This window comes from Lepisosteus platostomus, chromosome 21 (assembly GCF_059453375.1).
Source record: "Lepisosteus platostomus isolate fLepPlt1 chromosome 21, fLepPlt1.hap1, whole genome shotgun sequence".
In the NCBI taxonomy this organism is placed as follows: domain Eukaryota; kingdom Metazoa; phylum Chordata; class Actinopteri; order Semionotiformes; family Lepisosteidae; genus Lepisosteus; species Lepisosteus platostomus.
The window spans coordinates 2,955,446-2,969,763 of record NC_142631.1 but is presented as its reverse complement, the minus strand read 5'-3'; the positions used below and the strand labels follow the sequence as shown (position 1 = coordinate 2,969,763).

General features: G+C 51.8%; 1 protein-coding gene across 4 annotated transcripts; it reads right to left on the bottom strand.

Moving 5' to 3' along the window:
* Positions 1-1,032: 1,032 nt before the first annotated feature.
* LOC148643877 (torsin-4A-like) lies at positions 1,033-11,877 on the bottom strand. 4 transcript variants are annotated; one of them, XM_088614665.1, is made up of 4 exons: positions 11,684-11,877; positions 8,678-8,860; positions 8,138-8,285; positions 1,033-2,610 (listed from the first exon to the last, which is right to left on the bottom strand). In XM_088614665.1, the coding sequence occupies exon 4, from the start codon at positions 2,608-2,610 to the stop codon at positions 1,393-1,395; it is 1,218 nt and encodes a 405-aa protein (XP_088470791.1). In that variant the 5' UTR covers positions 8,138-8,285; positions 8,678-8,860; positions 11,684-11,877; the 3' UTR covers positions 1,033-1,392. The 4 variants fall into 4 exon arrangements, with proteins under 4 accessions (XP_088470791.1, XP_088470790.1, XP_088470789.1 ...); XM_088614664.1 differs by lacking the exon at positions 8,138-8,285; XM_088614663.1 differs by lacking the exons at positions 8,138-8,285; positions 8,678-8,860 and having other exon boundaries at positions 11,684-11,876.
* Positions 11,878-14,318: the final 2,441 nt, after the last annotated feature.

The following is a 14,318-nucleotide window of genomic DNA, read 5'->3' as shown; positions in this document are numbered from 1 at the left end:
ACATGGAGGTTTTCAGCAAAGAGAGGCCTTTTGTTTGACTTTGCTCCTGGTTATTGCTTTGGCTTCATTTGTTGGTTTGTTTTTTTGTACTTTGTTTCTGTGTTCATCCTTGTTTTGTCATTACCTTGCCCCAGTGTTACATGTTCAACTTTTGTGTTCTTTTGTACCCTGCTCCTGTTGATAACTCTTGTTTTCCCTTATTTGCATTCCTGGTTCACTTGTTTTTGTGTGAACTTTTGTATATAAGGTTAGTTTAGGTTGTTGGGTACACTTTACACACTTAGTTGATTTTGTATTAGTACACTAGGTTAGTACAGGTGAGTGCCATTTGTCTTGTATGGTTTTGGGTAGTCAGTGCAGGTTAGCTAGGGTGTTGATGCCGAAGACCGTGTGTTTCGGGTTTTCTTTTGTAGTCAGATTAGCTTTCCCTCACTGTCTTAGCCAGCTCCATTTTGTTTATTTTCTTTCCTTTGGCACCACTCTAGTTCCTTACCTTTATCACGCTTCCTAGTCCCTCACCAGAATCCCCCTGCTTCCAAAAGAATTATCCTAAATGTTACACCCCTTTACCCCTAGACACTTGGGGTCGTAACACCCACCCACCCAGGCCAGGTGAGTTTTATTGCAATTTTTGTGCACAGGTTTTAGCGCTCGGCTTGTGCAACGGCTCACAATTTTCGGCCCTTTCGGTTCTTGCACTTTTCTCTCCGTACGGCTCACAGCTGTGACGCGTTGGCCGCCCCAGCTCACGTCCAGCTCACTTACACTTCTGCTGCCTCTTACCCACGGAGCAGCCCAGCCCTCGACACAAGATCGCATTGTCTCAGACGCGCGCCGGGGTGCGTGACGCTGCTGTACGCTGAGCCACTGCAGAGCTCAGAGTGGGGCTTCAGAGCCTTCGTGTGGGCCAGCATATTCAACGCTCCTTCTACAGTCACGGCCTAGCAGAGCCAACACAGCAGTCACATGCATGTCAGAGTCACGTCATGGCGTCAGAGTCTCATACCGTATTTAAAGACCTCAGCACCTGGATGGCTTTTTCAAGAAGAGGTTTATTGGCCAAAGCTAAATAAATTAAAGCTCAAAGAATTCCGATCCAGTGATTAAAAAAAAAAAACAAAACATTGTTCTGCACTTTACAGAATGGCTGCTAAGTCTCTTGGCAGCTTGACTCATTGTCCTGCCTTCCCCCCCCGCACGGGAGACAAAGACCGTGCTTTAAGTCTTGCCAACACATCTCCCCTGGTGCAGTCTCTTCCCCGAGCCTCCAGTGGGTCCGCTTGCCTGCAGTTTGCCCGCCCTGCCCACCGTTGCCGGCGGTGCCCTCTTTCCCCTTCCTGTGTCAAAGGTCAAAGGGTCCACGTGCTTTGCCCTCCCCTCCCCAGGAAAGCACTACAAGAGGTTGACCTTGGCCACCACCTGCTTGCAGCCGTTCATGGAGTACTCGCGGTCGCCTGCTGTGTAGTAGGAGATCTCCGCGGCCAAGCGTTCGATGTGCGAGCTGTCGGGGTAGAAACCTTCCCGGGTCATCTCGTCCAGGAAGCAAGCCATGACGTGGCTCTTCTCCAAGAGCGAGAAGGGAACGATGTCGGCCTCGGCCCACACGGAGTGGTAGTGGACCAGGTTGCCCCTCAGCTGCTTCCCCAGCTCCTGGCCGAGCTTGTGTTTGCCGAAGGAGTCGTTGCTGGAGGAGTTCTGCAGGACGAACTTGGTGATCTCCCCCTGGCCGATGTTGCTGATGAGCACGTAGATGGCGTTCAGGAACTCGTTGGTCTGGTTGGCCTGGAAGAGGCCGTGCAAGGAGTCCAGCAGCTCGCCGTGCATGAACTCCACCTCGTCGAAGATGAAGACGGGGATCTTCTCCTCCGCCTCCCCGTGGTTCACCATCTCGGCGATGCGGGTGGAGAGCTCCTGGGCGCACTGCGGGGCCTGGTCCTCTAGGGGGCAGTGGTGCAACACAAAGTACTGCAGGACAAGCTCCTCGCTAACCACTGAGCGGAAGTGCCGCGCCAATATGCGGCCCAGATGGCTCTTGCCAACGCCACTGGGCCCATTGATGGAGAGGACCAGAGGCTTATTGTGGACGTAGGTGGAGAGATAATCCGTCAGGAGCTCCTGGATGCTCTCCATGGCTTCCCTCTGGCCGAACACCTCGCGCTTCATCGTCTTCTCGAGTCCTTCCAAGTCGTACTTCTGCACGTGGTCATCCAGGTTCTCTATCGCGTTGTACACCTGGATGAAGACGATGATGCTCAGCATGAAGAGGCAGTTCTTGGCCCGGCTGCGTTCCTTGGCGGGGAGGTACTTCCGGCTGTCGTTCGGGAACAGGACGCGGGACTTCCTCTTCTTCTTCCTCTTGCGGAGGAGGCTGGGGCTGAGGGAGGCGCGGTCGAAGGTGAAGACCTCAGGCGCCATGGCCCGCTGGATGGGGTTGATGGAGCGGGCCGGCTCCCCGTTCATCTCCGCGCGGCGCTTCTTCATCACCTGGTACTTGCGGCGGATCCGGATCATGGCCCGCAGCTTGGAGGAGAAGTTGGAGAGGCTGTGGGCTGGGGCCTCCGTCTGGCTCTCCTCCTCCATCGGGCTCTCCGATGTGTCCACCTCAGACATCTGGGCAGATGAAAACAGGGAAGAGCGGACAGACAGGGGGTTAGCACAGGTTCCCACGTGAAGCCTCGATCCCTGGGGCCTGACTGATCCCGACAGCTATCAGAAATCCGCTCTCGGAAATCTAGGATCACGTCTCTTTCCCTGCGTGTTAATTATCGCGGATATGTCCACTGAACACCAGTGGGCTTTTACAAAGTGGGAAAACTACACCCCCACCCCCTCCGACCCGAGCATTCGTCTTGGGAGATGGGGGCGGCATTAAGTCAGGGATATTTGAAACTCTCCATCCAGGCCTGCGTGATTCACACAAGTCCGGGCAAGTTTGACCATTTTACCAAATTTTACCAGGTGAGGAGCACGCATGCTCATTTTCACATAATTAATAATAATTGCTTACACTTATAGAGCACTTTTCTGGACATTCCACTCAGAGCTCTTTACAGGTGATGGGGGATCCCACTGCCGCCACCAGTGTGCAGCACCACCTGGATGATGCGCCAGTCCCCTCCCCACACACAAGCTCTCAGTGGGGAGCAGAACAGAGTGATGGAGCCAGTTCAGAGATGGGGGTTATTAGGAGGTCATGATGGGTATAGGCCAGGGGGGAAATTTGGGCAGGACACCTTGGTTACACCCCAACTCTTTTTGAGAAACGCCCTGGGATTTTTAATGACCACAGAGAACCAGGACCTCAGTTTCACATCTCATCCGAAGGAGGGCGCCTGTTTACAGTATAGTGTCCCGGTCACCATACTGGGGCATTAGGACCCACATGGACCGCAGGGTGAGCGCCCCCTGCTGGCCCCACTAACACCTCTTCCAGCAGCAACCTTAGTTTTTCCCAGGAGGTCACCCATCAAGGTACTGGCCAGGCTCACACCTGCTGAGCTCCAGTGGGGCTGCCAGCTGGGAGTGGCAGAGTGATATGGCTGCTGGCTATGAGCACATGCCTGTCTGACTTGCTGTTCATACAGTTGGGGATTTATGCACCGTGCTCTTTGCTCCCTGCTAAGCCTGTTCTCGCGCAGAAGACTTTGTTTCTAAAAAAGGGGTGCTGTGATCTGAAATCCGCTCTATTTCTGTTGTCAGAAAGGTTCTCAGACATCGTTGCCCAGCGCACGGGAGGAATGGACACTCCAAAGTGTAAAACCCCGCCACCCCGGCACCCATCGAAAAACAGATTTGCTGGCTTTATCAGCCAGTGGGTTGGAAATTACAGCTGATGTTGCGTGACATCTCCCAGTCCGTTTCTTCTGCAGGGTGGAAACAACGCTTAACTATTCATTTCCTTAACCACGATGTACAGAATAAATAATTAAGCCTTATTAAGCACTGGTTTTGGCAGGCAGAGGTAACTCATTCAGCAAACAGCCCTAAGGCGAGGTGGATGTTTTTGTTAACCCAAGTGGCTGCGTGCTTTAACAATAACACATCTATATGAGCCCACACCAGGCAACCGAGCTGATGATGGGCACGGGCATTGTATCCGCATGCAAATTCCCGGCTAGAGCAGGTCTATGGAAATAAGCAAGGGAGACTAATCTTGAGTTTTCCCTGCAGAGAAAAAAACTGTCCTCGTCCGAAATTTCCGGCAACTGTACCGTACTGAGTCGCGGGCTCTTTTGCATAGCAGATTGCATCCGCCTGAAGCTTGTTTGCTCTGCATTTGCTTAAAATGCATATGTGCCTCCATTGTGTTTTGACAGCTTGGATGTCTCTGGCTCTGTTGCAGGACATCCAATGCAGTGCTGCTGCAGCTGGTTCTTGGCTCCCCTCCCACTGCCCAGTCCCCTCCATCACCCCATAAACAGGATCCTCACAGAATTTCCTGTAGTTCCTGGAATTTCCGTGCAGGCTCAGTTCTGGCTCGGTCTCGCAGAGCTTTCCAGATTTCAAATACTCAAGCACGAAGGTGTCAGCTCGTGACGTTCGCCAGATTCCTGTTTTCAACAGTGACGAGCCACATTCAGTGCACCCAGGCAGGCCCAGTCATTGAAACACGAATGGATGGTTATGTGTGTAAATACAGAATACAGATACAGGGTGAGAGGACTGGCTGCGTGCAAATAAACAAAAAAAAAGGAAAGGGGCATTTTGTGCCGTGCATGAGGTTTATTTAAATGGACCACTTTTGTCTAATAATGTCTAACATCAATAAGGAGATGTGGCCATTTGGATATAGGGTGTGTGCACGCAAATGATTGTTTTGTTGGCGAGAACTGGTAACCCATGGTGACTGCAAACAGTGTCAATAACTCTTACGCTTTCTGCTACAGATTAACGTTAACGGGTGAGAATAACTCTACCCTGCTGTACAATAGGCGTTTTACGACTCTGTGAATAGAAGATTGTGATGGGAATTAAAACAGTTCGTATGTAATTCGGTTTTCCACTGAACTGCCTTTTATGACCGAGCTGGGTCACCGGTTTAGGCAGAGGTCAGGGGTCAGGGGTCAAGAGGTCAGGAGTTTGCAGCTCTGAGCGCTTTCTCACCCTTCAGGCCACCAGGGGCAGAAAGTCACAGGAGAGGATGCAGGGCAAATCAGGTCTGTGGGGGCAAAGCAGCAGACGAGCCCTGGAAGGACTGTCGTCCTCTCCTTGTGGACCTCCGTGGAAATACTGACCAACGAGCTGAACAGTCCTGGAAAACCACGGGGCTGAATCGGGCTTACTCAAACACTACTAGAACTAGGAAATTTTTTTTTTTGTGGTCGATGGATCACCAGAGGACTTTTACAGTAAACCTAGAAAGTGCTGAGTAACTGAGTTCTAAGAAACGCGCGGGGCCGCTAATTTACATAGATACACCCACGAGATAAACAACTTCTCCATTTCAAGTCAAATGTAAGAAAAATAGGGGCATTATTTTAACACGCGAGATCGGGTTACACGGCGCCTGAGTGAATCGCCCAGGTTCCGTCGAGTCGGGAAAACGCGCGGGTCCCTCCCCGCCCTGTTTCTCAAAACAACCCCCTCGCACCCCTGCCCCAAAGCCGCAGAAGAAAGTCAATTTCTGTAAACCTTAAGATACAGCACAACCGTAGAGGAAGACGTGTAACAACGACCTCTTTTTAAAGATGACCTCGAAATACCCAGGCTGGGTGAAATAAAATAGTTGCACTTATGGAAGGAGCCTGCGCTTAATTTTGCGTGGTTTAACCTTTTAAAAAAAAAGTCTCGCACCCCCAGAAAGAGCATCTCACACCCCCGGGGGGGGGGGTGTACCCCAAGTTATGAACCGCAGCTTCTAAGTGTCTGAGGTTTTAGCTCTGTCACGAGGAACACGCCTGAACCATCCCCTCCCCACACAAATAAAACGCGGTGTGGGCTAATTTTTTGGCGGGGGTGACATCTCCCCCGTCCGTTCAGGTGTCTCCATGCCCGTCTGTGGCGACAGCGTGCGAGCTCTCCCCTGGGTGGGAGAGAAGCTGCTGGCGACCTGGGCGACGCGACGTGCGTGCAGGGTGGCCGAATCTGACGTTCGGCTGGCGCGGCGGAGCGGGGCTCGGGGCAGCGCGACTCCGTGTCGCCGGTTCAGGCAAACGAGCGAAATTAGTGGTTTGTTTTTCGTTTCGTTTTCTTTTTTTCCTCCCAGCGATGAAACTGCTGCCAACGCACCTGACCTCAGGGGAAGATGTTTTAAACGTGTGCGTGTGGTGGGTGTGTGGGGGCAGCGATTATGTGAGATTATTTTAGGTGGAGCACGCGTGCTCGTAAAATCGATTAAAAGGCACGGGCACAAACTGGGCCCGCGTCGCCGAGGACCCCGAGAGTTTAAGCAGAGGTTCTGCCAGATATGCTGGCATATTTTTAAACCGAAATGAGAATTTTAACTGAAAATACTTTTTACACACCTCCCTCCTGTTTTTTTTTTGTTTGTTTTTGGAACGTCGAGTTAGATTTGATTTTCCGTGTCACTAGGTGACACACCTTTGCCTCGTCCATCGCTGGCGGAGCGAGTCCCGCTGCACCGGATATTGCGGCTCTCAAGAGCCGGGGCCGTGCACAATCTTGACCACAGCTGCTCACTTTGTTCTCTTTAAAGGTGGGTTCCAGGGGCGCTGGAACGAAATTATAACGGAAGGAGGCGTCAGGGTGAAACGAATGGAACTGCTTGAGTAGGGAGCTGCATCGGCACATGCTCAGGCTGTAAAGGAACGGGTGAAGGTCTATTGCTCGCTGAAAAGAAAAGCGACACAACGTTTCGGCTGTGGAGCCTTCTTCGGGTGGCAATTGTCACTAATTGAACTGATTAATTGGGCAGTCAGCTCCAATTACACCAAGAGTTCCTGATCGAAACACGTGGTGCCGCCCAGTCACCTGAGACTGGATTTCACATGTAGTTTAATCTTGAAATGTTAGTGGGGGGGTGTGAGGCCGCAGAAGATTTACAAAGAGCCCTGCAGAGAGTTCAGCTAGCACTGCCCGTGGACACCTGTCTCCTACTGTCCACGCACTCTCAAAAAGAGGGCACCTCTGCTCAACAGCGAAGGAGGGGAAATTATTGCTCAGAGATATTGTAAGCGTGGGCCGTGATTATCAGCGACGGCTTTTTCCGCCCTGCGGTGGCCGTTATTGAAGAGTTCGCCGGGGGCAAACGGAGAAGAAGTTTTTCACCTGAAGGTGAGCGCCAGTAACGCTTCTAAATTGATTGACTTGCATGTATTGTAAAATGCGCATCGGAGTTGTCCTGCTTAATACCACCGCAAATTGAAATCCACAAGCATCAACATGGGACAGTGCCATTCTAGGAGGTAGTAAGTTAGAGAAATTATTTGTGTTGCATGTTTTGGTTACTTTGTTTTACTCCGTAGTGCCGTGGCCACTTGTTCCGGAAGCTGTTTTACGTCATTTCCCGTTCCGGCAAAGGCGGGGAGGGAGGGAAAAAAATCAGTATGGATTCGGGCCGACCGCTGTCGGTGCCGCATCTAGCTCTGTGTCGGTTGAATGAATGAATGAATGAATGAAAACTCATTCGTTGTTGTGATGTTGCGTGAGCGTGCTTAAGCCACCGCTTGAGCAACAACATAGCACCTTGAGTGTCGAAGGTGTCGCAAGACCGTTGCGCCTACATTTACATTCCATCAGCCGTGCGCAAGAGGCGAAAATGTGAAAATGTCACAGGCTCTAGAGAATAACACGTGGGTGTCTAGGCGTTTAAGGTGCTTTTTAAAATATTTGTGCCCTGAGGTCCGGTCTGTAACGCGTTTTTCTTTTTCTTTTAAACCACCACCAGCCCTGAATCGGTTATAAAAACACACAAGGACTTTGTTTTCTGAAAGCGCTTCACATTGGAGGAGGGGGACCTGCTGGGTTGTGGCATTGGGGTGCCAGCGCAGGTCACCCCGGGTGTAGAGTTTAGGGGGGAGTGTGACCCAGGAGGAACCCGGCCACGTGTTCGTCTTGTGTCCGAGCCGTTCTGCTGAACGGAGACCGCGAGCCCGGTGGGGAAACGTGCTTCCTGTCCCGTGAGGCTGTGTCTGCAAGGCGTAATCGTGGCGCGGCGGGGTTAACGGTGTGCGATTACCGCAGGCAGTGCGCCGCCCCCTGTGGGGTGTCAAGATCAGCTGTCGTGAGGGGCACGGAGCAGCTTCCTGCGGGGAGTGTGAAGGCTGTTTCGGCCCTGGCGCTGGGCGAGGAGGCTGGTAAGGCAACGCCCCCTCCCTCGCTGGAACCTGGGACGAAAGAGGAAGCGTGTTTTTTTTTTTTTTTGCGCTTCAAGGGGACGGAGGAAGAAAACCAGTTTTGTCCAGGGTTGCGTTCTGACCCAGAGAGAAGCTCTGTGGCCACTGCTTCCTTCCTGGGGAGGTGCCAGGGGAAGGGGGGCTCACCCTCATGTGCTGGCTGCCCCGTTAGCAGGGGGGAGGGGGCAATGTGAGGACTCTCAAGGAGTGCTGTTGAAAATAGGGGACCAGGTGTCCCACAAACCAGGCTCTTTAAGGTTTTCCCTCCTGGGAAAGATTGTTCCTGGGTTCATCCTGAGTATTTTTTTAAGGCCATATTGGCGAATGTGATAGTGGTGGAAGAGTGCTCCTTTCAGAGGTCGCTCCTGGAATTTAATACCCACCTGCGGAGTAGAGGCTGGTTTGGGCAGCACTGGTGGCTTCCGTGGAGTTCCACAGCAGGTACAGGCGAAGACACAAGGGGCCAGGGAGTCCTTAGCCTGTTTATGCCCCAGGCATGAGAAAAACCAGCAGTTCTGAGGTCCCAGAATGCTGAGAGCTTGCAGTGCATGCCCAGTCACGTCAAGCTTAAAAAAAAAAAGCATTTTGCCCTCCTGGGTCAGGTGACACCACAATGCAATGTGTGTGCTGACAGGACCATAGGCAATGAGCAAAGCACAGTGCTATCTGGGTCTGTGCCAGCCTGCAAACTGCAAAGAGCTAACCTAACCACAGGCAGAATTGCTGATGGTGGCTTTTGCTCTTCTGCAAAGCATTTTGGGCCCCAGGACTAAATGAGGGAGGGGCGGAACTGCTTTCTTGGGGCCACTGCTGAAAGCAAATGGAGGTCACTCCAGCCATAAATAAACCCGGGCACGCTGCTGTTTCGCTCCTTGTGATCGGAGCACGTACCGCAGTAGATACGCGCCGCAGTCTGAGTGGTACGACCGGGCTGTCGTTACCCGAGACACAGGGTCCGTGTGAGCACCTGGGATCTCTCAGGGGGAGGGTCACTTGTGACTTGGTAGAATCTGGTTGTGCTTAAACCTCGGATTCCGAAAGCAGAGGCCGAGTTAAAGGGGATTAAAATTGCAGAAGAACATGTGAGAGGGGCGTGCTTGGCCTCATTTAGTTGCTCATTGGATAGGATATTAGAGAGTCACCTTCTCTAAACTCCTTCAAATCTAGACTCAAAACCTTCTTCTTCAGAAAAGCCTTTGCTTAACTGGTTCCATTCTTCACCCCTCTGCTCTTCTTAATACCACCTTCCACGGTCTCCTCTATTGTTATTGTTGTATTGTTGTAATTGTAATTGTGTCCTATCTTGTGAAATCTTCTTAATTATTGTTGTAGTCTTCTTATTTATTGTTATTTTCATCCTGTAAAGCGCTTTGAGAAGCCACCTTTAAAGGCGCTATCTAAAATAAAGTTTATTATTATTATTATTATTATTATTATTATTATTATTATTATTGGGTTGCTAGTAGCCGGTATTTGCTCTCTTGGCAGTGTAAAGCCCGACGCGTTGAAGGACTGGCACCGGGCGCAAAAGAATCGACCGACCGATGGAGTGGGTCAGGGCTCGGGTTTGTGTCGTAGGGGGCAGGTGCCCGCAGGGTGGGGTGTGCCCGCCATCACAGCTTCGGTTTAATAATAATAATAAACATTATTTTATATAGCGCCTTTAAAAGTGGCTTCTCAAAGTGCTTTACAGGATGACAATAACAATAAATAAGAAGACTACAACAATAAATAAGAAGATTTCACAAGACAGGACACAATTATAATTACAACAATAACAATAGAGGAGACCGTGGAAGGTGGTAATAAGAAGAGCAGAGGGGTGAAGAATGGAACCAGTTCAGTAAAGGCTTTTCTGAAGAAGAAGGTTTTGAGTCTGGATTTGAAGGAGTTTAGAGAAGGTGACTCTCTGATATCCTTGGGCAAAGAGTTCCAGAGCTTGGGGGTTTAGAGTTTAGGAAGCGCCGTGCAATCACGGCTGTTTCGAGGTGCTGTGTCCTATGTCTCGGGCCAGATGATAAAACCGCTGTGGAAGGGGCCCCCGATTCTGTAGGAACGCGTTACACAATCGTGCGCTTGAAGACTCGCAGGTGTAGTGCACTTCACAGCCCCTGTCCCAGCTGTGCTCTTTTGAAGTCTGGCGCAAGCTGCAATGTGACACCAGCTCCCTGTTGCCTAAAACAGAAGTGTGTGAAGTAACCACCAAACCAGCTGAAGTCAGCCCCAGGGGGAGACGGTAGGGAAGGCCTCGAGCACATTCCTCGTGCTCCTTGATTTTCTTGAATTTTTTTTTTAAAAAAAAACCTCTCAAGTAGTTCAGGTGCAGATTTCATCAGAGCCGACATTGTAACAGTGGAAGCTGTAGGTAGGGCAGAGCTGAAAGTCTGCAGAAATAGTAAAAGATTGCATCTGAGTTAGGAGAGAGAGTCGGGGGGGGGGGGAGATTAGGAAAAAAATTGTGCTCTACAGTTCTGCTGGAAACATCTCTTTGCTTTCCTGCAGAGTTTGCTGCTGGCTTCCTTTTTTTAAAAAAAACAATGTGAAATATTTACTCTTGCGTTTGCAGGACGATATGGGATTTTAGCCCAGGAAAAAGAGCTGGAGGAGTATAAGCACGCGTATGTTGAGGCACGGGAAGAATTTCCTTCCTGCTGCTGGCAGACAACACACACACACACTAAACTGCAGGATGAACTCCTGAGGGTTTTTTATGACTGAAAGCCCCAGCTGAATTTGTGTTTTTAAAAAGGCGGGTGGGGGGAACTTCTTGTGCAGACTCTAAGGTTCAGTAAGTACTAATACAGAGCCTCTGTTTTGGATTAAATATGCAGGGCAGACAAGTGACGCAAGGCTGTGAGTGATGATGGCTGACACTCTGTAAGCCGTGTGTTCAGATGTCTGTGCTATAGCGTGCTTCTGGATTCCCACTCGGAAAAAGTTCTGGATGGAAAGGAGAGGGGTCAGCGATGCTGCACAATTCCTTTCATCCCCGATGTTCCTAGGTGTCAAATCGGTTCACGTGCCTCGTCAGAATCACCCTTTCCTCTCCCGCTGCCAGAAATTCTCTGCAGCTCGGGGGGGGCTTGCGCACGGTGCTCCACCTGCGTCTCTCCTTTTTAACGGGTCCCGGTTCGACATCCGAGCGCAAGGGCACTAGCGCACCAGCAGCGCCTAACACGCTTCCGCACAACAGTGTCGCACAAGCTTGTGCCGAGACGTGGGAGAGGGGGGGGGGGTCTGTGGCGGCCGGACACCCTGCGTGCGCCGAAGAAGTGCAGAGAAAGAGGTGCTCTCCACTTCCTGGCTTCGGTGCATGCTGCTCTTGCAGAGGGGAGAGGAAGAAAGAGCAGAGGGAGATAGAGAGGAAGGGGACAAGGTGGCTGACTTACCTTGGGCTGTGGGTCAGGAGCTCCGTCAGTCCTCCGCTGTCCTTGCTGTGCGGCTCTCACTCTCCCAGCGGCTGGCCCATGGGCTCCGCAGACAATCCGAGGCAGTAGCGCAGGGGGCGGGCGCACACCAAGAGCCAGGTGTCGCCAGCGCCGCTCGGTCTCATCACAACTGCGCGGCCCCTACTCGCGCTCTCCTCTGCTATCGGCTTGCGGCACCAGCTCCTCCTCCAGCTCCACCCCCACCCCTCGGTTCTCCTCCCTCATGCAAATTCTTTGGCTTCCTTGTTTTGAGTCTCTTGCTGCGCTTCTCTCTCCTGGAAGTGGCGACCTGGCCTGGGCAGCGAGGGAGTCCGGAGTCTCAACTGAAGGGCTCTCGGAGGACCTGGGAGAGAAGGGATAGGGAAAGCACCAACCGGCAAATCGGGCACGCTTGTCTTTTTCCGAGGCTGTAGATCGGTGCTCTCCCGGGGCCGCGCGATTGGCCTGCCGGTGAGCGCTGCTGCCCCTGGGTCTGAGGTGTCTGTCTCGGTGGAGTTTGCATGTTCTCTCTGTGCGCTCATGGCGGGGGGAGGTCATCTTAGGTCCATCCGTTTCCTCCGAGTTCCCACAGACGTGCCGGACAGGCTGAGTGGACTAGGTGCTTTAGCTTGGGACCAGCATTTCTGGAGGTTTTCGGAGTTTCTTTCAAGCAGCAGCAGCGCTCACATAGCTGGTAGAAGTTTTTTCTGGGCGGGGGAACTGGTCTAATTAACAGAGCTGAGTTGTAATGCAGATCCGCAGACGCCGGGCCTGCATGGGGACTATTATGGTATAACTAGCTGAAGGTGACGGAAACCTGATGCATTAAGTTTACCCTGAAGCTGAAAATACAAGAAATACAAGTGCAAGAAACAATAGGGAATAGGGGGGAATGCAGTACTATGGGAGTACCAACTATGTCAGGGTGAGATTTTTATCTTGTGCATTGGGCAGTGCTGGTCTTATCAGTTCAGAGGTTGTAAGGCGGAGAGAGACACTTGTTTTACAATCGAGAGACTTTCTGTAAGTAAGAATTCCATTGTACCAGTACCGGTTACATATGGCAATAAAGTTCAAGTTCAAGTTATGAATTCTGTCAAAGAATAAAAGCTTTGCAGATCTTTATGATGGGTCCTGGAGATCTGCAGAGAAACAAAGAGCTCAGTCACATGCTGAAAAGAAAATTTATAAAAGCTTTTTGGCAGTGCAGCCTTTCCTGGTGTAGCAGTCTAGGGATTAAGAGGAATTTAGTTCCTGCCGAATTTTGTTTTAACAAAAGTGTTTCCAAGTGGAGCGTTTGTTTGGGTTCTGCCTGCTGGTTCTTTCCCCGGCTGGCGTGTTTCTGAAGCCGTCGAGTGCTGGTGCGCCCCTGTCCAGATGCGCGCAGCTGTGCGAGTGACCGCAGGCGTGCGAGCCGGCGTGCGAGCCGGCACGCGTGTGTGGTCGGCGTCTCGTTCGCGAGTCCGGCTTGGCGGGGGCGCCGTGCGCGTTGTGCAGCGATCGACCCCCCCCAGCTGCCCGAGCTCCTTCCTGCTCCGACCTTCAGGAGCGCGGTGACGTCGGGACTCGGGCGCGACTCCGGCTGTGGACCACAAAAGTGCACCGTTGGCAACAAAGTTTGCAAAATGGCAGCGCGGGCTTGCTTGCTGGAATGGTTTCTACCAATAAGAACCAAGAACAAGGGCCGCAGGATGACAACAGCTGTGCATTAATGAACTTCCCTGTTTTATTATTATTATTATTATTATTATTATTATTATTATTATTATTATTATTATTATTATTATTATTATTATTATTCCAGCGTTCCTAATGGAAACGGAAGGGCTGTTGGCATTTTTCGGCTGTTGCCAAGGGCAGGCCGGTCCGTTTGGCGCGACGGGCACGCTGTGTGAGAGCGGAAGGGCTCAGAGTTTCCGTGTCCTAAACGCACTCTTGCTGTAAACTGCAGGCCTGTATTTACAGGCATAGTTTAGAATACCATTCTAATGACACTTGGCCTCTCCTCTATCTCCTCTTGACTGCTGCTTGCCTGGGGGCCTTTTTTCACATGGCTGCCCGCCCTGCTGACCCTACACCCTCTGCCTCAGGGCAGCAAAGCTTCAGGATTAAGGGCCAACTCACTCCAGTCCCTCCCTAAGGTCTTATCATAACCCCCACCCCCCCTTCACATTTCACAGTCCTGGACTGCACTGCCTTACACAACCTCCCTGCTTTCTGCTGCAGGGCCCCGTCCAACTGGACGACCTGCTGCGTTTCTCCCTTGTGTCTGTGGGGGCAGCGACTGAGCACGTCGCTCTGCGTTGCGCTGGGAGCTGCCCGTAAGTGGGGAAGATTCGAGCAGTTTGCAGAGCGAGGCTGCAGCAGCCCCCTGGTTTCACCTCGTCAGTGCCACGCTGTTGCTGATCAGGACTGACCGCGCTTCCCCACCCTTCAGCAGTGGCGTGGCTGTGCTCCCGGCTCGGACAGGTTCCGCCGAGCTCTTTGTTTGTTTTTTCTTAGCAGGGTGTCTGCTGTGTTTGCATCGCCTCTAGCCATGCCTGCAGCTGATTGCATAAGAGGTTACAAAAGAGGGGAGGGTGGGACAATCTAGGCCATTGCAAGATAGGTGGGCTGG